The sequence below is a fragment of the Oratosquilla oratoria genome, chromosome 11 (genome assembly GCF_046742065.1).
Source record: "Oratosquilla oratoria isolate Oo_2021 chromosome 11, ASM4674206v1, whole genome shotgun sequence".
Classification (NCBI taxonomy): domain Eukaryota; kingdom Metazoa; phylum Arthropoda; class Malacostraca; order Stomatopoda; family Squillidae; genus Oratosquilla; species Oratosquilla oratoria.
This window is the reverse complement of record NC_134787.1, coordinates 45,972,676-45,993,986: the sequence shown is the minus strand read 5'-3', so window position 1 is coordinate 45,993,986 and position 21,311 is coordinate 45,972,676. Positions and strand designations below refer to the sequence as shown.

The following is a 21,311-nucleotide window of genomic DNA, read 5'->3' as shown; positions in this document are numbered from 1 at the left end:
TGGAGCAACCGATGGCTCTGGTTAACCGTTTTGCTCTGCTGGAAGATGAAATGGCTGAAAATAAGGAATTCTTTGTGGTGGGGGACTCCATGGTGTGAGGCTGTGACGATATCCTGCAGCGGAAGACTAAACGACGTTGCAAGCTTGTATGTCAAGCGGGCCGTGGGATCACCGATTGTACCCAGACCATCAAAGAGCAAAGACGGACGAACATGGTTACGATTGTTTATACGGTAAGCAACGATGTGGGTAGGATGAGATCAGAGAAACTTGTTCGGAATTACAAGGTCCTCCTTCGGGAGATGAAGGAGTATATGAGCCGCCACGTAGTCTGTGGGATCCTTCCGAGAATCTACGCTGGCTCGTGTTGGAACAGTAGAGTCATAGGGATCAGTAAGAGAATATCACAGTTGTGCACGCAACTGGTATACCACTTTATTGATCTTTGGTATCTCTTTTCTATGAGTCATGACCTTTATGCTTCTGATGGGATCCACCTTACTCGCAGACAAAGATGTTCTTACAAATCTCATCGTGGGAGTTTAATGAACTAGTTCCTTTTGGGGGGATAGAAACTCAAAGGGAAGGTGAAATAAAGTGTAATTGGGATAATAGAGTAGGGCGAAGCAATAATGTAGAGCAATATGTCAGTATAGGACAAATTATCATTTAAGGATATAATGTCGGTAGAGGACAACATATTACATTAGGATGTAATGTCAATGAAGAACAAAACATCACGATAGATTTTCTCGGTGGAAATTCCTTAGTTTAGCATATAAAAGAGCCCACAAGACATGGAAATTTATTCAATCTATTGATAGGCGTACGCCCAAAATGTCTCCATCCAAAATGCCTCCTGCTCGATTTTCAGTTTATAAAATGTCTCCTGGACAGAATTTCTCCAGGGCATAGTGTCTTCTAATTTTTCTAAATGTATCTAATGCTATATATTTATATATATTTATATTTTTATGAAATAGTTATAATCTGTATGTTTTACAGCAAAAATAATTAGGATATCAAGTTAATTGACAACACCAGGTTCAACATGATGTCAGACAAAATCCTACATATGATATTTATTTTGCACTTATTTTTTTATATATGTTTTTGGATACACATATATTTTGATATATTTGATGAATATGTGATGCACCAATCAGTTAATAGGCAAGTGATTTGTCCTTTGATCTAGTAAGACAGCAGTAAGACAATACATTTAAGATTAAGTTAGTTTGTTGTCCCTTTGATCTAGTGAGACAATACAGTTAAGATTAATTCAATTATACAGTATGTCAATAAATCGTAGCTTAATTTCAATTCTCTCGATCAAATGAGTCAGTTTGATTAAAAGTATTATTAGTGTCTTTTAATCTATTTTCACAATATATCGTCATATATACTGCACGGCCATACTGCACTAGCCCGCACTAGCCAGTTTTTGTACGTGATTTTTTTATACATTTCTTTGCGAAAATCTTGCTCATTTTTTGCCGACCTTTTGAAGGGCACTTAGAAAATGAGGGGGGCTGCCACATCCATCACCCCCTTAGATCCGCCACTAAATCTAGAAATAAAGATATGTAGGATTTTGGGTGTAGGGTTTTGTCCTGGATTACTATGTCCGCTATCAACCAATCCTTACTTTCATTTCGTTGGTATACACTATACCCTAGAATGCAAGTGATCAACACCAAAATAAAATTAACGAATAATTCAGAATAATGAAATTTTATTCTATTTATAATAGATAATCACATTTCATTTGATACATTCAATAGATTTTACAACTCGAGCAATTTTACAGGTAAACATAGATAAAATATGATCAGCACAGAATGAAAACATGATTAGCATTGGAAAATGATAATCATCGACATATTAAATATGATGACAGGCACAGGAAAGATCGTGACACCAAATCACAATACATTATGATATAATATATAGACTTAGACAATCCTCAAATTTTGACCAATTCCCGTGAGGAATGTAAGTCCGTGTTTTTATCTCGATAGTATACGCAAAAGTTACACAAACGCCTCTGTAAATCTACATATTACTTCCTCGCACGTTTGGTTGGTGTATAACCAAACGAATCCTGTTGAATTTGAAAGATAACAACGGCATTTTCCCGTTTTATGCTGCTGATTGCTTTCCATATCGTTGGATTGCTATATCCTACGAATTTCATCATTTTTAATGTTTGACACGACATTGGCGAATATCTGACCGGGAGCGTCTAACGTGTTCTCTGCCTCGTCTTTTCTTGTCTTAATTACTTCAATTTCTGTTGTATCTCGTCCGTGGTTGTATTCCACTTTCACTTATGGGATGGCCAACTCTAAATTTGTCATCAGACTGTCTTTACAGTTTGGTCTCTTACTGCAAATCCATCTGATTTTCCCAGATCTCTCGTATTGTTTCATATAAGAATAACTGTTATTACATAACTTTGGTTTTCCTTTCGCTGGCGTGATTATTTTCATGTTGACACTTTGACATTAATTTTGAGGATAGTTGGCCAGATAAAGAGGGTTGGTTTTTAAGAATCTGGAGAGGTGTGGTATTGAGGAAAAGGGATTAGGGTAGGAACGGAGGAGAGGCTACATAAAGGTGTTTTTCCTTTTATATTCTTTGATGGTAAGTATAGTTTGTTTGATAAGGTCTAATCATTATGAATATACTTGATGTGATCATCAAAACCAAAGAGAAATATTACTGACACGAGACATTATGGATGGAGACATTATATACCGGATCCATCAATGCTGCATATCACAATGTACAATACATGGCTGCTTTGGTATTTTACCAACTAACTAGGCTATTGTAGAATACCTTAATTTGTTTTCGCTGAAGTAATATAGTTTTGTGATTAATCTATCTGCTGTGCAGTCTTACAATTCACATAGTTCATCAGTTTCATTAGTACCGGACTACTTCAAGTTACATGTAGATGAAAACAACCAATTTCCTTTATGTCAAAATAATCTAGTAAAGCTTGTTTCTAATAGTCAATATTTCCATTATATAAGAAAAAAAAATAAGTGTACATATACACACATACATACATACATATATATATATATATATATATATATATATATATACATATATATATATATATAAATATATATATATATATATATATATGTATATATATATATGTATGCATATTCATATATGAGTGGAAGGGTGGTGAGGTAAATACCAAAAACCGTTGGAGTTTTATTATTGACGTTTCGTCCTAGAATGACTTCTTCAGAGTTTTTGGCGTTTCCCTCACCTGTCTTACGTATTTCAATATATATATATATATATATATATATATATATATATATATATATATATATATATATATATATATATGTATGTATGTATGTATATGTATATATATACATATACATACATATGCGTATATATATATGCATGATCAATATACGATTAAGATACAGAATACCTGTGGGTAGAATACAAAGTCACGAAACATTGAAACATGGGAGTGCAATAGCAAGGTTATCACATTGGGCTATTTTTCCTCCCACATCATACCTCCAACCTCCATTTGAATAACTAGAATACGAATATGCTTCTGTAAGAACATTTCAACAGTATATTTAACAATTGTATAGGCTTACACTCTCTTGGTTAATCTTTGCTGTATATGACGGAAAGATAATTGGACATTTGGAGATGTGAAGAATAAAATATTATCACCGAAGTCGTTTTTATTCAAACGAACTCTGAACGATCGGCGCTGGCGAAGTCCGTGGAACCCCATTGTGACTCTTTATATGGCGGAAAGAGTACTGAAGGACCTCATTAGGTGAGTGGTGCTTTCTTGACGAGAAATTGGCGTGTGTCGTTCAAGCACAACTGTTGCAGCTTCTCCACAGTTGCAGGCATATCTGTTTGAAGGAGAAAATAATATCACTTTTTGTCGGTAGGAGTAGATATATATATATGGATCTATGGGGGCAAGTAGGAGCTTTACAAGCAAACGCTGCGTAGAGACCAACGGTAGGTAACCTACTTACTAGTGTAAAACGAATAATCTGAGAAGCCTCTTACCCAATGACCATCTTCAAGACCTCTTGGGCACGATGACGCCCACGCAGGTGTCATGAGGCCTGAGTAGGTACACAAGGATGCCGTCGTCGGCATCTTGATTTATATATATATATATATATATATATATATATATATATATATATATATATATATGTATATATATATATATATATATATATATATATATATATATATATACATATATATATATATATATACAGTATATATATACATATATATATCTGCAGTTGTACATGAGTTACCCCCATATTCTGTGAACTGGTTTGATCACATTTTCTGTGTTTATTATTACTCACAGTAAAAGAGAACGAGTAATACAGCAGTGACTTTATATTTTATAATGCAAGTAGTGTGATGAATCGTACGTTTGTCAGCCGAAGCTGGGCGCGTGAATTTGAGTCGTACTGAAGTGGTACCCACACCTCCGTCTGGAGGTGGAGCAAGGGATCTGTCTCTGGACCTGGCCCAATGTTTGTCAACTCAGATTATCTTCTCGGCGCTTTTTTATACAAAAGAGAGCTAATAAGTTGAAACTACTCCCCTCTTCCTCCTGCCACATCTACTATTATCACTACTATGACTCCTATTACTAACACCACTATTGCTTACTATTGTTACAGCTAGTACTAGTACAACGTAATTCATGTCTGAACCAATCATATACGCCTTTTCATAGTACCCAAACAATAGAGTTTGGTGCCATGCGGTACCCGCCATTCTATATTGCATTACAATAATCGTGATCTCAACGCCAAGCGAACTCGGTAATGATTCTAATCAGTGTGTGTTAGGTGGCAAGACAGTAGTAAACCAGTCACCAGAGAGGGAAGTCCTGTGGCCTCACTCTTTCAACGTGTCACATTCAGCATTATGCAGTGAAGTGTTATTAGTTATTACACAGGTAGTGCTCGCCCCCGAATGGTCCGGTACATAACACTCACCCATCGTGAACCATCCAGTGGTTCCGGCATCTTTCCGGGCACTTGTCACCGCCTGCCGGAGTGCCATGGGCACTGTGTAGCTGAGAAGCAGAGGGGGTTCTCCAGTAACTGTTGAAAAGGTGAAAGAACATTATCATCGCATTTTACTTACATTTTCACTTTTTATCTTCAATATAGTACTTTTACATAACCTCGTGATGTGAAATTACTTGGAAAAAATCTCACAACCATAAGTTCCATAAATGAAAAAAAAAAACTAAGAACTTATATTATCAATGAAAGCAAGGTAGAGAGAATATTTCATATGCAATCATAAAACTGACATAAAGGGAACATTAAAAGAAAATTATTGGGCAGAGGAAAAAAATAGAATAAATTCGATTTTTTTAAACTCACTCTTGGAGGACGTCACGCCTATTTCCTTGGTATTCTTAATAAGATCAACCCGAAAGTCGACAGGAATGTCAAGAGCAGTGGGTGGCTTGTAGTGCTGTAGGTGGAGGAGGTCGGTTGCATCAAGAGGCAAAGAAGATTTCATTGTATGGAAAGAATTAATAATAATGGTAGAGCCAACCTGACACTAGACGTGAACATTGTATTCAATATATACTCATAAACAGCAATTGAGATAATAAATAATAAGTGTGTGTGTGTGTGTGTGTGTGTGTGTGTGTGTGTGTGTGTGTGTGTGTGTGTGTGTGTGTGTGTGTGTGTGTGTGTGTGTGTGTGTTTACCTAATTGTAATATACAGGAAAGGAGCAGCGCTAGTGATGTCCTGTCTCCCACTCTCCAGTATACCATACATATACCATACCTAGCTTCAACTTCAAGTGTGGCTCCAACTAGTCCTGTATTCTTATTTTCCAACTATCATATTTATGTTTTTTAATTCATGTATTGTTCCAGCTTGGGCTATTATCTCCTTCTAAGTTATTTCAAGTATCTGTGCATCTGTGTGGAAAACAGTTTCTCCACATCCTTTAGACATGTGGTTTTCATTAATTTGTTTTAACGACCACTTAAAGTATTCCTATTCCTAATCAAGATATCTCTTCTGTCAATGTTGTCTATCCCCTCTAGTGACCTGAATACTGGAATCATATCACCTCTTTCTCTTCGATCTTTCAACGTTGACAGACCCAGTACTTTAAGTCTCTCTTCATATGGCTTATCTGCCAGGCAGGGGACCAGCTTGGTAGTTGGCCTTTTTATTCTCTCGATTTTCCTTATATCTTTTACTAGACGGATCAGGGTTTTTATGCGTTTTTTCATCTATATAGTGAAAATATGTTTACCTGCCCAACTGTAATGACCTATTCGTGAGATCTCTCATAATCGTGACATTCCGTCTCTTCTTCTCCAACTGTCGTACTTAGCTTTGAAATCACTGATGGATTTAGCTTGAGCTACACTAATTTTTAAACTATTCTAGGATTTAATTCATATGTATAAAATATTTTTTTTATCGTCCTCTAGATATGTTTTATTTTTATTGGTTCCAATGACCTCGCGACTCTCTCGTCCGATATATGAGATCTCCTCTGTCTTTTGTATTTGTTCCCTTTACTGTCCTGAACACTACTATCATCTCTAATTCTTCTCTATTCCGACGATGACAGAGCCAATGGTTTTCTCTTCGTGCATTTTATTCTCAAGGCTAGGAATCAATTTGGTTTCTCTTTTTTTTTTTTTTTTTTTTTTTCTAAACCATCTTTATATTTTCGCCTTATACGATGACCACACCACCGCTGAGTTAATCTCAACAGATAAGTCATTCCATGACTTTTTTATCATCTCGCCCATGAAGTAGAAAGTCACTTTCATGTTAGTTAACAGCGCGCGTGTGTTAAACGTACTTCACTCCATCTTGCGACACTGCTTCTGACCCAGGGTAGTGGACAGGATGCAGGGATGACCCGTCATCCAGGAGGTGCCAAGATAAGAGGGAGGGTGGAGGGGAGCGGAATATATAGGAAATGGAATGAGTGGGAGTGGTTTCGATGGCTTTTTCTTTTTGGCTATCCCCTGTGTAAGAGGGAAAAAGCCTTTGGTATATGTATGTATGTATGTATGTATGTATGTACTCCATCCTTCCCTTACCCAAGTGCTGTGGCTGAGTCGCTCTCCTGTTTCTGGGTGGGAGATCACCTGCTCGCTGGTGTGAAGACCTATGCCCATGACAAAAGCACCCTCGATTTGACCGATGTCCACTAGAGGGTTCATGGTGCGACCCGTGTCCTCTATCATGTCCGTCCGTAACGCCTTTTGGAAAAGGGAGAAGGTTAGATTTCAGAAACGGAGAAATATCATCAAGTCCCATGATGGGCAAATACAAACACGGTCATCTAGAGGCAATTGACGGAAATGGTAGGTACTGGCTACGCGTTAACGAATGTGATGAAATGTTAGCACGTATAGTGTGACATAGGACGGTCATATGGCACTTTACTCATAGTAATCTTACTAGGGACTGAACAAACAGACTACATATGACGTCTGGTCAGAATGATGATTTGACTTCGAACAGCTTAGAACTTAAAAGTCAGTCATGGAAATCCCACCAGTACTTTCAGCAAATGAAGATTGGTGCCGGTAATTAATGGGCTTGAAGGAAATTGCAGTGAATGTAATCGGAGTTGATGAGAGCTACAAGGGGAGGAAGGAAGTACTTACGATCCATTGGCCTGTAAGAACGTCCAATTCCACTTCGGTGCAGCCAACACAGAAGACCAACTGATTTTCAAGCTCACCGATGGTGTTCCTGAAAGAATGGATTCGTTAGCGATGATTGGTCGCGAAATACAGCCATCTCCCACCTCCCCTTCTTTTCCACTAACATTTCGCTCTTTCACATAACTAACTACCTATCACTATGTTGCAGATCATATATCCATTGATAAACTGCCAAGTTTCCAATTAATGTGTATATTTGTTCTCCGTGATTGATACAGAATGAGAACAGTTCTCTTTTTTTGTACATCAAGAGACGGATCTACATACATAAAGAATGTGGATACACATATGAAAACGTAATGATTTAATATGTCAGCAGCTTTTTCCCATACTAAGCAAACCATAGCAATCTGCAATTAATGCTGATCGCTTTAGGACTCATCCGGTTTGAAGAAAGTGGCTGTACTAAAAAGATGCAAACAGAACAGGATAAGTAGTGATCGAATCAAAATACACTTTTTGGTACCGTTTATTAAATTCTTTGGTGCACTTGAATACACGATGCCAAAAAAGTAGTATAGTGTACTTATTGTCCTCCGCTATCAGATGACACCGCCGGCTATCAGCTGCGAAAACCGAGTCGATTGTGAAGCGTGTGCTTGTGGTTATGGTTGTGGACTACTTAGGAAAGGCAACCCGCGTGGGATCAGTTTTTTGTGTGAGGAGAAGAGAATTTTGTAGGAAAATGATGTTACAATTGTGTGTAAAAGGGGGCTATTGCCACCGACAGCTTTTTGGGTTTTTTAGAGTTTGTGTCGTGGCTCAGGAGGCATGGACAGGAGACCTGAACTTCGAGGCTTACATCAAGTACACAGCCTTTCCATCAGCAAGTCCTATATAGTGCCTCCCTGTGGCGACACACGAATACTGAGCACCTCGTGGACTCAAACTGAACTACAAGTGATTTAGAGAGCGCCTGCGGTATGCAGGCTCATAGGAAAGTACTCCCCGCTACCATGTGGATATCCAGGTGACGGTGAAGGCTACAGGGGACAACCCTGCTCCCTGGGCAGTCAAGTGTTCTTTGAACACTTTCCTGGCAACTCCTGCAGTCAACCTGGTACCACATTTACTGTTCTCACTTTCTTGTGGATTATACTAACACAACCGAGAGGGGGAGTCTGATGACTAGGGAGCCTAGATTCTCCATACAAATGCCCAAGCTACCGCCCTGGAGAGGACACTCCTACTACACTGTTGTGTAGGATCAACATGGAGGACAGTAGTTACCGGTTTCTAGTCTGAAGGTCAAGACCAAGACATGGGAGGTGTTCATTAAGAATATGCTTTTACCAGATGACGCAACCTTCTCAGCGCTCTCGGACGCAGAACTTCAGTCCTCGATTGACTGCTTTTTAACCTTATACGACCTCTTTAGTCTCACTATAAGCCTAAAAGACTAAAGAAAACCGAAGCGATAAGTTAGGGAACACCTAGTCCTTTATCTATTCAAATCAAGAACTACCAAAAGATAACTGCCCACCAGTTCATATATCTGGGCTCAATCACCACGGGCAACCTATCACTCGACGCAGAACTAAGTAGACATATAGACTAGGCAACATTTACTCTCTTTAGACTAACCAAGAGTGTGTGGGAAAACAAACAGCTAAACATATCTACCAGGATAGGGGTATACAAAGCCTGGATACTTAGTACGCTCCTTTGTGGTAGCGAGCCCTGTACTATTTACTAATCACAGAAAAGGAAACTCCAAGCACTCCACATAAAGTGCTTACGTCGCATCCTGTAAATCTCGTAGCAAGACAAGACAACAATGAGATTCTTTTTAAAGTAGATATCTTCTCAATGTTTACCCATATTCTGCCAGCGACGCCTACAATGTTTACCAGACAGAAAATAGTAGGACAGCTAAGGGCCTATTGTTTAAGGAGCTGATCATGGAACAGAGAAATCGAGGATGCGTGGCATAAAGGCTCTAAATGGACACAGGGAACTGGAAGGCCCTTGTCACAAACATGATTTCTAAAAAGTTATCAGGATGAAGATTGAATCAAAATAGACATCCTCCTCCTACAACCTGCAGACGGCAACGCTAACCAAATAATGTCGACTGAAGCTAGAACAATGTCTGTAACCTGTGTTAAAGAGCTAGAAAATTAACAATGAGAAACTATACTGTAGGACTTGAAACAACGTCTTCTGACTTACCAGTAGCGGTCAGACAAATCGACCCCTTGGCTCCAGGCTTCCTTGATGAGCGCCACCCAGTCCTCCTTCTCTCCAGGGATGTTCATCGACTTTCTCACTTCATCCAAGCGCTTTCTCAGCTTTTTGCAGGCCACTTCAATGCACTGAAAATGTACAAGAGAAAGGGATACCACTCCAATGTATATTACTTCGAAATCAAGCACCCCGTACAAGGAAACGAATGTCTAAATTCTATGAGGTAAATATCTTAGTGTCTTTATTGATATCATTGTATGGTTGGAGACTCATCACCACTCAAAAAAGAATGCCGATCACATTTAGCTTTTACTATCCCTTCATTCTCTTATTCGAGAACTGATATCTTGATGTGGTGGATAGGCTTGAATATTCTAATGACTACAAATGTTATGTCGATAGAGATGCAAATCTCTGTTGAGTCATTCACATCGAACAGGTCTTTTACGAAGGATAAGACTAAAATCAGCTCGCGCACACATTTGCAGGACCCACTGCTAACTAGAACGTCCATGATGGAGATCAGAGAAATTCCTCACAGCTATGTGGTATGCCGTCATAATGACAGCATGGATCATTGGGTACCCTATAGGTGTATAGAGCTCTACTGAATATATTGGATAAGGTGGCATCAAAGACATATCTCACCAGAAACTAGGTGTCAAAGAGGTGAAATTACTATCACAACCCCCCAGAACAATAATGGCGTTCTTGTTGGGCCATCTCCTAATAAATGTCAAAAAGCATTTCCTTCTGTGCTGACGAGCAGTGTGCCACCGTTTGTGAGTCATGGACATTAAATATCCTGGAAAATTGTGAATTTACACTAACAACGTAAAAGTACTATCAGAAGACCACAGGTTGGAGAGTTTTATGGAAGAACTGGAGAACATCAGTTAGGACATCGTGGGAATGAGTGAAGTCCGAAATGAGGAAAATGGTTATGCAGGTTATAGATAGTCACCACCTGTTCTACTGTAGAGGTAAGCAGAAGGAAATATATAGTGGAATAGGATTCTTCATAAATCGAAAGATAACTAGTATCGCAATGAAATTCAGTAGTATACTAGATAGGGTAGCATGAATTGTTGTTAGGCTATGCGAAACACACACTAAAATTAGTTCAGATTCATGCACCAATTTCATGGAGTTCAGGCGATGAAATGACCCTTCTATGATTATGTGAGTTAGATAATGGATGAAGAGAATAGTAAATACACGTTGGTAATCGGTGACTTCAATGCTAAGGTGGGAAAACGTGGGAGGTGAATCGTGCATTGGGAAATTTGGAGTAGGTGAGAGAAAGGGCATTATTAACATGATACTCAATTTTCCAGATAACTACAACATGCGAATAATAGACATTTGGAGAAGTCCAAAGGGGAAACAAGGAACGGAGTTGACTATATTAGCAGGCGACACCAATAGCCTTAGCCATACTATGGTTATAAATGACATGAATATAGTTTAGTAACCTAAAAAAAATAGTTTGCACAGCTAAATCTAACTTAAGAGCTGAGAGAAATTACCTAGACTTAAGAAATATAATGATTTTTGCAAAGGTAAAAAATGAGAAGAAGGATTTCCAGTTGAGAATGAAAAATAAATTCAAAGTTCTAAGAAAAGACACAGTTACTTCCAAGGGTATTAATCTAAATATATTGAATATACTCGTAACTGAGGAATCAACAGAGAAAGTAGGGAGTTCAACGTAAGAGAAGGTAAATACTCCAAAGTTACATATGGCCCAATGGAAAGAAAAGTGACTATACAGATTAAGACCAGGAAGGAAGGAATAGAACTGAACTGAACAAACCTATCAATGAAAGGGAGAGATCAGAGAAAACTATTTGGAAAGGTAAAAAATATACATAGAAATAAAAAGGTTGAGCGCAGACTAGCTTTAAGGAGGCACCAAATGATATCCTTGAGAGGTGGAAAACAAATAAATTATGAAATTCAGAGACAGAAAGGTAAAGAAAGAGTAGAATTTTACTGAGAACCTCACTCGTCAAATGCCGTAGTTGAATCAGTAAATTTATCAGCAGACATGAGTATTATATCAGGGGTTTACCAATGAGTTTCATTATACGAGTTCTATATGGGGCAAGAACATGGAACATAAGAGAGGAAGAGTTTATGTGTGTTTGAGATGAAATGCCTGAGAAGTATGGTAGGGGTAGCTAGGCTGGATAGAGTGAGAAACGAGGAGGTGAGGAGGAGATTGGGAATGGAAAGGGAGTTGGGAGATGTTGATGAAAGAGTATTGGGATGGTTTGGACACATGGAAAGAATAAGTGAAAAAAGATTAGTAAAAGAGGTGTGGAAGGTAGAGGTGGAAGGAGTGAACATGAGGGGGCTACCAAGGATGAGATGGATGGGTGGGGTAAAAGGGGCATTAAGAAAGAGGGGAATGTCTTGAGGAAGGAAGGGAGGAGACAGAGGACAGGGGTGAGTGGAGAATGGTTGTGTATGGATGATGCTATGGTGCATGGACGGGGGTGGGTAGGGTCTGGGGGATGAGGGATTATGTGTGAATATTTTGATGCAACCCGAAGGAATTCCTCCCCGTCTTTTCTTTTTCTGATTATGGGGACGGAGAGGGGAGGGGTCACCGATGAAATGAAGCGGCCTTGCTGTGGATGTGTTGTGTATTGCTACACTGCTTCTGACCCAGGACAGTGGGCGAGATGCAGGGATGACCCGGCATCCAGGAGAAGCCAAGAGAAGAGGGAGGGAGAGGAGTGAATGGGAGTGGAGTATGTGGCGATGGAATGGGTGGGAGTGGATTTTATGCCTTTGTTTTTGGCTACCTCCCTTGTAAGGGGGAAAGAGTCGTTGGAACTAGGATAAATACCTGGGGAAGATGACATATCGATAAATCTTCTGAAGGACGCAGGAAAAGAAGTTTATGTTAGATTAGCTCGATTATATTCCGAGCTAAGTCAAGAAAGCGTTCCCGAATCATAGTATAATATAGTAATTTTGTTTCACAAAAATAATACTAGAAAGACTTTAGTAACTACCGACCGACTAGTTTGTTATCAAATGTAAACAAAATATTTCTCGAGATTCTTACAAATAGGCCTAAATTAAGTAAAAGTTGAGATAAAAACCAGTCCAGAGAACAGGCAGGCTTTAGAAGCAGATACTCAAGTATCGACCATTTGCCCACAAAGAATCAACTAATCGAGAAAACGACATAATACAATAAATTCTACATTTATCTTTTGCGGGTGACGAGAAGGCTTTTGACTATGAAGAACAAAATTCAATACTAGGTTGTGTACGCAAACTTGGTGCATTGAAGCATTTGCATGCAGAGGACTCGTGATGCCCGGGGCCAACTTCTTGAATGCATGTCCCAAATATTCAAGTATAAGTCCTAGTAGTAAGAAATATTACGAGAAAGGAAGATATTTTGAATATGTAAACATGGGTGAAACAAAATAAACACTTTATTCGATTTAGATATAAATCATCCATTTTTATTATGTTCTTTTCCCCAAATGATCAAATTGGATATCCCTCCCCATTTGGATGTCCAGGGCTACCGCTCCATTGGCCCTCTCCCCCCTCATCACACCACTGAAACGAATACATTGTAACGGTTCTAGGGAACATTTATGCAAAAGGTACTGCTGCAACTCGGTTACAGAAATACACAGAAAAAGTATATTTCGATAAAGTGATAGGACAAAGCGATACAATTTCACCCAAGCTATTTACAGCTTGCCTGGGAAATATTTTGAAAGGATTGAGTTAGTAAATGAAAGATTTGATGGTCAATGGCGGATACCTAATTCATCTTAGATCTGTGGATGACATTTATCATAATTCAGGATGAGTAGAACTTACAAAATATGATGAGTGATCTCAACAAGGAAAGTCAAAGTAGGTTTGAAGACGAATAAGAGTAAATCCAAAATAATGTTCAGCTAAGAAGTTTATCATTTACTATTATTTATGATTATTTGCAAAATAATAGAAATAATAAAAGCAATGACAACCGATGGTAGCAATTTTAAAGAAGTTTAAAAGTAGACTATTTGCGTCAGGTGTTGAAACTGACTAAATATCATGAAAATTAAATGATAAATCATATCTCAGTTACTCAGAAAATGTTTGGTAAGTATAAGAACATCATAATAGGCTCTACCTATAGGTCTGAAACGCAAAGTTTAGTGCGTACGTCTGAAACACAAAATATATAGTGTATACTGCCATCTATGGATTTGAGACTTGGAAATTGACAAAAGCAACGAAAACAAAGCTTAGTGCGAAGATGAAAATGAAGAAATCAGTGTTGGAAGTAACACTGAAAGACTGGAAGAAGGTAGGCTGGGTGAGAGCAGATTAAAGTGAAAGATACTGTAGAGGTGGTAAAGTTAGCGCGAAAGAATGGCGGGTGATGAAAGTGTATTACTGTCTGGACGCCTTGAGGTTGGAACTGTGATGGAGACCAGGCAGAGATTCGATATAGAGAAGTTTGTGGGAGTGACATGGCAGAGGTTGGAACAGTCGTATGAGTCGTAGAAGGGTTTGAGAGAGGTCTTTGTTCTGCAGTAGACTAGAAATGGCTCATTGATTGATTGATTGACTGATTGATTGATTGACTGACTGACTGATTGATTGATTGACTGACTGATTAATTGATTGATTGACTGATTGATTGATTGATCTCTCCAATCTACTACCCTCTGTGATCTCCTTACCACTATGGCGTGATATTGTCCGGATAGAAGTGCTAGTTATCGAGACAAAAAAAAAAAGTCGATATTTCGCACTTTTTCTTTCTTTTCTCTACTGCAGAGTCCAGAAAGTTTCGGGAGGCTTTTGTACAAATCATTATGGTGCACCTGGCGAGCGGCCCAGGAATGTACGCGTATGTCTTATCTTATGGTGGTAGATTTAGTTTCGGTGCGCAAGGCCTCTTTGCGTATCTGGTGCCAATGGCATACAAGCACGCCCCCACTACACACAGAAAAATAGAGGGATGTCTTGAGGACACGAAGCTGCGTATGTGTATAGGTGTGCGCATGCGTTAGTGTATGTGCTTGTAGAGTGGGAGAGTGAACAGAAAAAATAATCGAAAATAAATCTAATGAAGTATTTCTTTAAAGCCAAACATTTCTAAAAAAAAATATTTCCATGTAACTTATTCAATCAAATATTCAAAACTATTTCCAAAGTCATTCCCAACCGTACTCACGTAGGGCGCCATATTAGATCCGTGAGATCCAGCCGTCATACTCGTGTTAGCGTTGGAAACGGAGTTGTAAGACCGGATTTTGACCATATCCAGGGGGGCACGCAACGCGTAGGCCGCTGCCTGTGCTACCTGAAAAAAAAGTATACTTCAAATAAACAAAAGATTTACCGCACACATCGATACAAGTGGTAGAATATCAGTCAAAGGATTATAAAGAATTGTCTAGTCACATACATATATTACTTATCACAGATAGGCATTAAAAAATAGGGTACGAATTTTTTCAGGTCAGCAACTCAACATCTAACGAATATTATCTCGACCTTGTAAATACGATTGTGGGCCATATACACAACCGGGCACAAAATAAGAGAAATAACATTGTTGACTCGAGCGGATAGCAACGTCCTTTGTATTGTATTTATACTGGTTACCATTCTTATGTCTGACCTTGGTGTTGATGCCTTGGCCCATCTCGACACCGCCGTGGGAGATGACGATAGATCCATCGGAGGCGTAGATGGAGACCATAGAGTTGAAAGGATAGAGAGGGGGCGGCTCATACACGTACAGCGATGGCATCACGGATATACCACGTTTCTTCCACCTGTTGTTCTGCCAGAGAAATTGAATAATGAAATTACTGCGCCGTTATCAAAAGAGTATATGATTCTAAAAGAAATTGTGTAGTCTTAAGGTTATAGGAAGAGCCTAATGGAAGATAGCAGAGGGGAGAGATAGTAGATAATAAAAGTAGTTCCAGTTTTCTTTCGTGGATTTGCAGAGGAAAGAAGGATGTTGAAGCTCCGCGAGGTGTGGTTGGCGTGGAACATGTTGATTGTTAGTGACGGAGAGGATCAACCCCTCTAGCACATCACATTAATTGAATGTTTATTCCTTCTGTATTTCATTAAACCATAGGATAAGCCTTCAACATTTAACTCGACTAATCGATCTATTCTTCCCACCCACCCACCCACCAGATACTGATGTAATTTATGTTTGTTGACAGTTCTTAATTCCATGGTGATACTCTTGATGCAGGTAAGTATGGAGATCATGTACAATTATGTGTGTATCGGTTGAAGAATAGACTAATAAAGTAAAATATGCGTGTACGTATATCTATGACCGAAACCTATAGCATGTAAATAGCTTAAACATTATTAAAGGGATTACGTTTCAATCGCCAAAGTTCCCCTCAAAATACCTGAGACATCGATCTTTCTGAAATAAAAGAAACCAAAATATCAACTGCCCACTCTCCCTAGTCCAGGTTTGCTTAGCAGCGTCAGTTTTCCTCGAGATGAATTACTCTAGATTTCTGAATACTTGACAATTTGCTACATGGTCTCTCTAGTCCCCGTCTTTCCCCTCTTTCGGTTCAACCGTGGCACACTTGTTACTTGACCTTTTGGTCTCCTCACCTTGTTGAACTGCTCGACGTATTGCTTTCGTGCCGCCACTTCGGCGTTCGTCTCGAGCTTGTCTAGCATGGAGTGGATGAGGTTCTTGGAGAGGATTTTCTTGCTGGCTGGGCGCCCGCGGCAACCGACTGAACACGAAGGTAGAGGTTATAAAAGAGGCAAATGCAATGTAGGAGAGAGGCCAAACGCAGATTATGGGATCCAATATATCTAACGTTTCGCCCAGCAGGGCTTCTTCAGAAGAAGCCCTGCTGGGCGAAACGTTAAATATATTGGATCCCATACTCTGCGTTTGGCCTCTCTCCTACAGAGCTGTTGCAGTCGTTGCTGCTTTTAGGCAAATGCAATAAAAAAAAAAGTAGCGCACTTTTGGATTCAGATTACACAGTTCTCATACTAACCCCAACCAAAGATAGATTTGACTGAGGGCAGAGAGCTTCCATCTGGAAGAAGATTGGTTCGACGAACGTCTAGAGGATCGAGGTCGAGCTCGGCGGCGACACGCTCGATGATCTCCTCCATAAAGCAGACCCCTTCCACGTAGGCTGCCAACAAACCAACAGTATACTGATTCAACTTCTCCTATGGATAAACCAGTTATACAGTACATGCCTCTTCGGTTATTTATGCCCCTCGCATACGGAAGTGATGGACACTCCCAAACCCTCGAGTACAAACGGAAATGGTAATTTGACTTCTTAGGAGTCATGGTGCAATGTATAGAACTGGTTCCGAGGAAGTGCCAGTCATGTGCACACGGCCTTACCTGGTGTTCGACACCACGTATTGCTGGGAGTGTTGGTCAGGACGTCTGTGATCTTGAGGTCCCAGTTAGGACAACTGTAACAGCTGGGCAAAGCCAAAATGGCAATGTCGACCGAGGTGCCATTCAGCGAACAGCCTGCATCAGCTATGACGTGAGCACGAACGGCCAGCAGCTTGCCGTTGTCATCCGTGGCCACCTGGTGGAGAAAACCAATATTTAGCAGGGGGTGGGGGTTGTGGGAGGGTACTACGAGGGGGGTTTAAGGAGGGTTGTAGTGGCTGGTTGCCGGATTTCCTTGTGTGAAAAGGCGGGGGAAATATACAGGTTTAAGTTGAAAGAAGGGACCTGAGCCCAATTCGGGAACCAAGTGTCACCCCTTCGGGGCTGCAGGTTGTGATAAGGATGTTGACGGGTTTGGAAGATGGGCGTTAGGGAATGAGTCTATCTGACGTCCATCTTGCAGGACCATCATTTGTAAATTGCTGATCAAGCTGATCATAAGAAATTATGACTAAGGTTTAGAATGTTCAGTTCACAAAAGTACGAGAATTTACGCACCATTTACTGACTACTAGATAGATAGTTCCTTATAAACCAAAGTGCATAACAGTGAATTCTACCTTGTATTCCCGTGTTACAGCCTGCAGAGAGAACACATTCTAACCGATGCTGCATCCTTTGTGTGACCAACCTATGACGGTAGCCGAAGCTGGTGCTTCCTCACCTTGTACTCGATGCTGTGTGGTTCTCGCCCTCCCATCATCCTCAAGTTAGTGTGCAAGTCGATGGTCATCCGCACTGGTTTCTGCAAATGGTGGGCCGCAAGGGCAGCGGCTGTGGCCAAGTAGTTGCCGCGGTTTATCTTGCCGCCGAAGGCGCCCCCAAGTCTCTTCGCCATCAGTGTAACGCTGAGGAGGAAGGATGGTTAGGAGTATGTGGTTGGTTCTCATGGTCAGGAAGGTATATATATATATATATATATATATATATATATATATATATATATATATATATATATATATATATATATGCACAAATTTCACAAGTCACACGTGAATCACAAATATGCAGGGTCCACTAGGAAAAGGAAAAACACACGGAGTCCGAGCGCTTTCGTGATGTATTCACATTATCAAGGAGTACAGAAAGATGTACTCCTTGATAATGTGAATATATCACGAAAGCGCTCGGACTCCGTGTGTTTTTCCTTTTGCTAGTGGACTCTGCATATATATATATATATATATATATATATATATATATATATATATATATGTACATACCAGAGGCTTTTCCCACCCTTACAAGGTAGGAAAAAAAAAATCCACTCCCACCCACCCCACTCCCTCTTGGCTCCTCCTGGATGACAGGCCATCCCTGCATCGCGCCCACTGCCCTGGGTAGCAGTGTCGCAAGACACAGCACATCCGAAGCAAGGTCGCTTCCTTCAATCGGCGACCCCTCCCCCCTTTCGTCCCCTTGTGCAGAAAAAGAGAAGACGGGGAGAAATCCTTTCGGGTTGCGCCAAAATATCATTCACACACACTCCCTCACCCCCCAATCCCCCGCCACCCCCTTCCATGCATCACAGCATCATCCATACACAACCATTCTCCATTCACCCCCATCTTCCATCTTCTCCCGTCCTTCCTCAACAGACACTCCCCTCTTTCCCAATGCCCTTCTTACCCCATCCATCCCATCCCATTCTTGGCCGCCCCCCCATGATCACTCCCTCACCTCCACCTTCCTCTTTTACTAATCTTTCTTCACTCATTCTTTCCACGTGTCCAATCCATCCCAATACTCTTTTATCAACCCCATCCCCCAACTTCCTTTCCACCTCCGCTCCCCTCCCCACTCCCACGCTTCCCACTCTACCCAGCCTAGTAACCCCTATCATACTTCTCTGGAACTTCATCCCAGACACATACAAACTCCTCCTCTCTTCCTCTCCTAAGCTCCATGCTTCTGCCCCACACAGCATTGTAGGCACTATCACTCCTTCATATAATCTCCTCTTAGCATCCATCCCCAAATGTCTATTTCCCATTACACTATTTAATTCCCCAAGGCATTTATTTGTCGTTCTCAGTCTACATCCTACCTCCACCCCCACTCCTCCCTTTCCTGCTATATTCGCACCCAAGTATCTAAAACTATCCATTTCCTCCAGTCTCTCTCCCTTAATACTTATTTCCAGTCGTCTGTCACCTTCTCTCCTTGTACATCTCATTACCCTACTCTACTACTCTTGTAAAAACTCTTGACTGTTCTTAACAGCTTTCCTCCTATCCCATATATCTGCAATACCTCCTACAGTGCCTTCCTGTCTACCCTGTCATGAGCCTTTTCCAAATTCATAAAGGAAAAAAAAAAAAAGAAAAAAAATCCTTACCTTTTCTTAAGGCTTTCTCACACATCTGTGTTACCACAAAAATCTGATCTACACAACCCCTACCTGTCTTAAACCCACACTGTTCTTCACCAATTACTCCCTCTCCTAATCCTCTCAATCAAAACCCTCCCATAAGCCTTCCCAACTACACTTAACAAACTGATCCCTCTGAAACTACTACACTCACACTTGCCCCCCTTTCCCTTGTAAAGAAATTAAGAGAGAATGAGGAGGCAAATCAAGTAGAGAAGAAAAGGTAAAAGGTGCAGATGGAGAGATGATAATGGAAGAGAAGGTAGTAAGAGGAAGATGGGCAGAATATCTCAGGGAGTTGCTAAATGTGAAGGAGGATAGGGAGGAAAAGTAGTTGCAGTGGGAAGCGCTAAGAAAATAAGTGATGAGTGAGGAAAATGGAGGAGAAATAGGGAAAGATGAGGTGAAGGCAGTTGTTAAGATGATGAGAGTAGGTAAGGTACCTGGGTTGGATGGGTGTCATGCAGAAAGTCTAAAAAAGAGAGGTACAGTGATGGTGGACTGGCTGGTGAGGCTATTTAATGTATGTTTAAAAAAGGTAGAGTGCCGGAGGACTGGAGGAGTGCCTATACAGTATAGGTCAAGAAGGTACTGAAGGAAAAAAAATATCTGATGGAAATGCTAGGTGGTTGGGGGAGGGGAATTTATGCGGAGATATGTCGTATTCCCATTTTTAACTTTTCATATACAGTAGTACAGTGACACGATAATATACAGTAATACGATGACGTATGCATGACTGGCAATGTTGTCAAACTTCAAGATTCGATGTCGATCGGAGAAATTATATGATGATTGGTGGGATATTATGACTGTGACTAGGAAGACATGATGTGATTGACGGGAGGATGGTCAGCGAAATATGTGGGAGTGAGTAGACGCCCATTTTAAGCGCGAGTAAAAAGGGGAGGAAGGAGAGAGGGGTATGATAGTCTCGGCCGGACTCCCCGAAAGAAGAAGAAGAAAAAAAACAAGAAAAGAAAGAAAGAAAAAAGGAAGAAAATAGAAAAAAAGGAGAGAAGAAAAAAATACTCACTCGTTGTCCGACATCCCCAAGACCTGCGCGACGGCCCTCTGCGTCTCAGCAGGGTCTTGGGTGGAAGAGAAGACACTCATACCTTCGTCAGTTGGGACGGCTCGCGACGTATGCGTCTCTATGTGAAAGTGGGCTTGGCCGTCGCGGAAGTTGGTGCCTGTTATGACGTGCGGAGCGGAGGCCAATGCAGCTGTTCGCAGCGAAAGAATACGAGTAGAATAGGAGATCGTCAGACAACGGTGAGAGAGGAAGGAAAATTGTATTAATTTCGTCGGGGATATATCTATTTTATTCTTAGGGGATGATATCACACAAAAGAGAAGTAGGGATTAAAAGGGGGCAGCTGAAATGAGGGATAGAGGAAATTAAAATTGATAGGTATTTTCTTTTTTCTTTTTAGGAAATTTATTTCCAATCATAAAGGAAAACTCCCTAAAATAATTAATGATTAAATAAAACTTGCGTAGTCAATACGGAGAA

At 40.3% G+C, this 21,311-nt stretch overlaps 1 protein-coding gene across 1 annotated transcript in view; it reads right to left on the bottom strand.

The window, feature by feature from the left end:
* Window positions 1-3,405: 3,405 nt before the first annotated feature.
* Window positions 3,406-21,311, bottom strand: part of LOC143029787 (uncharacterized) — a 46,989-nt gene continuing 29,083 nt past the window's right edge. The window contains exons 17-29 of the mRNA XM_076192774.1: window positions 20,832-21,021; window positions 18,089-18,272; window positions 17,365-17,560; window positions 17,000-17,143; window positions 16,599-16,726; window positions 15,622-15,786; window positions 15,172-15,300; window positions 9,945-10,087; window positions 7,713-7,800; window positions 7,140-7,301; window positions 5,436-5,529; window positions 5,040-5,147; window positions 3,406-3,914 (exon numbers count right to left, since the gene is read on the bottom strand). Of these exons, the coding sequence (XP_076048889.1) occupies window positions 3,829-3,914; window positions 5,040-5,147; window positions 5,436-5,529; window positions 7,140-7,301; window positions 7,713-7,800; window positions 9,945-10,087; window positions 15,172-15,300; window positions 15,622-15,786; window positions 16,599-16,726; window positions 17,000-17,143; window positions 17,365-17,560; window positions 18,089-18,272; window positions 20,832-21,021 (1,817 nt within the window). The 3' untranslated portion in view covers window positions 3,406-3,828. The remainder of the gene's footprint in view (window positions 3,915-5,039; window positions 5,148-5,435; window positions 5,530-7,139; window positions 7,302-7,712; window positions 7,801-9,944; window positions 10,088-15,171; window positions 15,301-15,621; window positions 15,787-16,598; window positions 16,727-16,999; window positions 17,144-17,364; window positions 17,561-18,088; window positions 18,273-20,831; window positions 21,022-21,311) is intronic.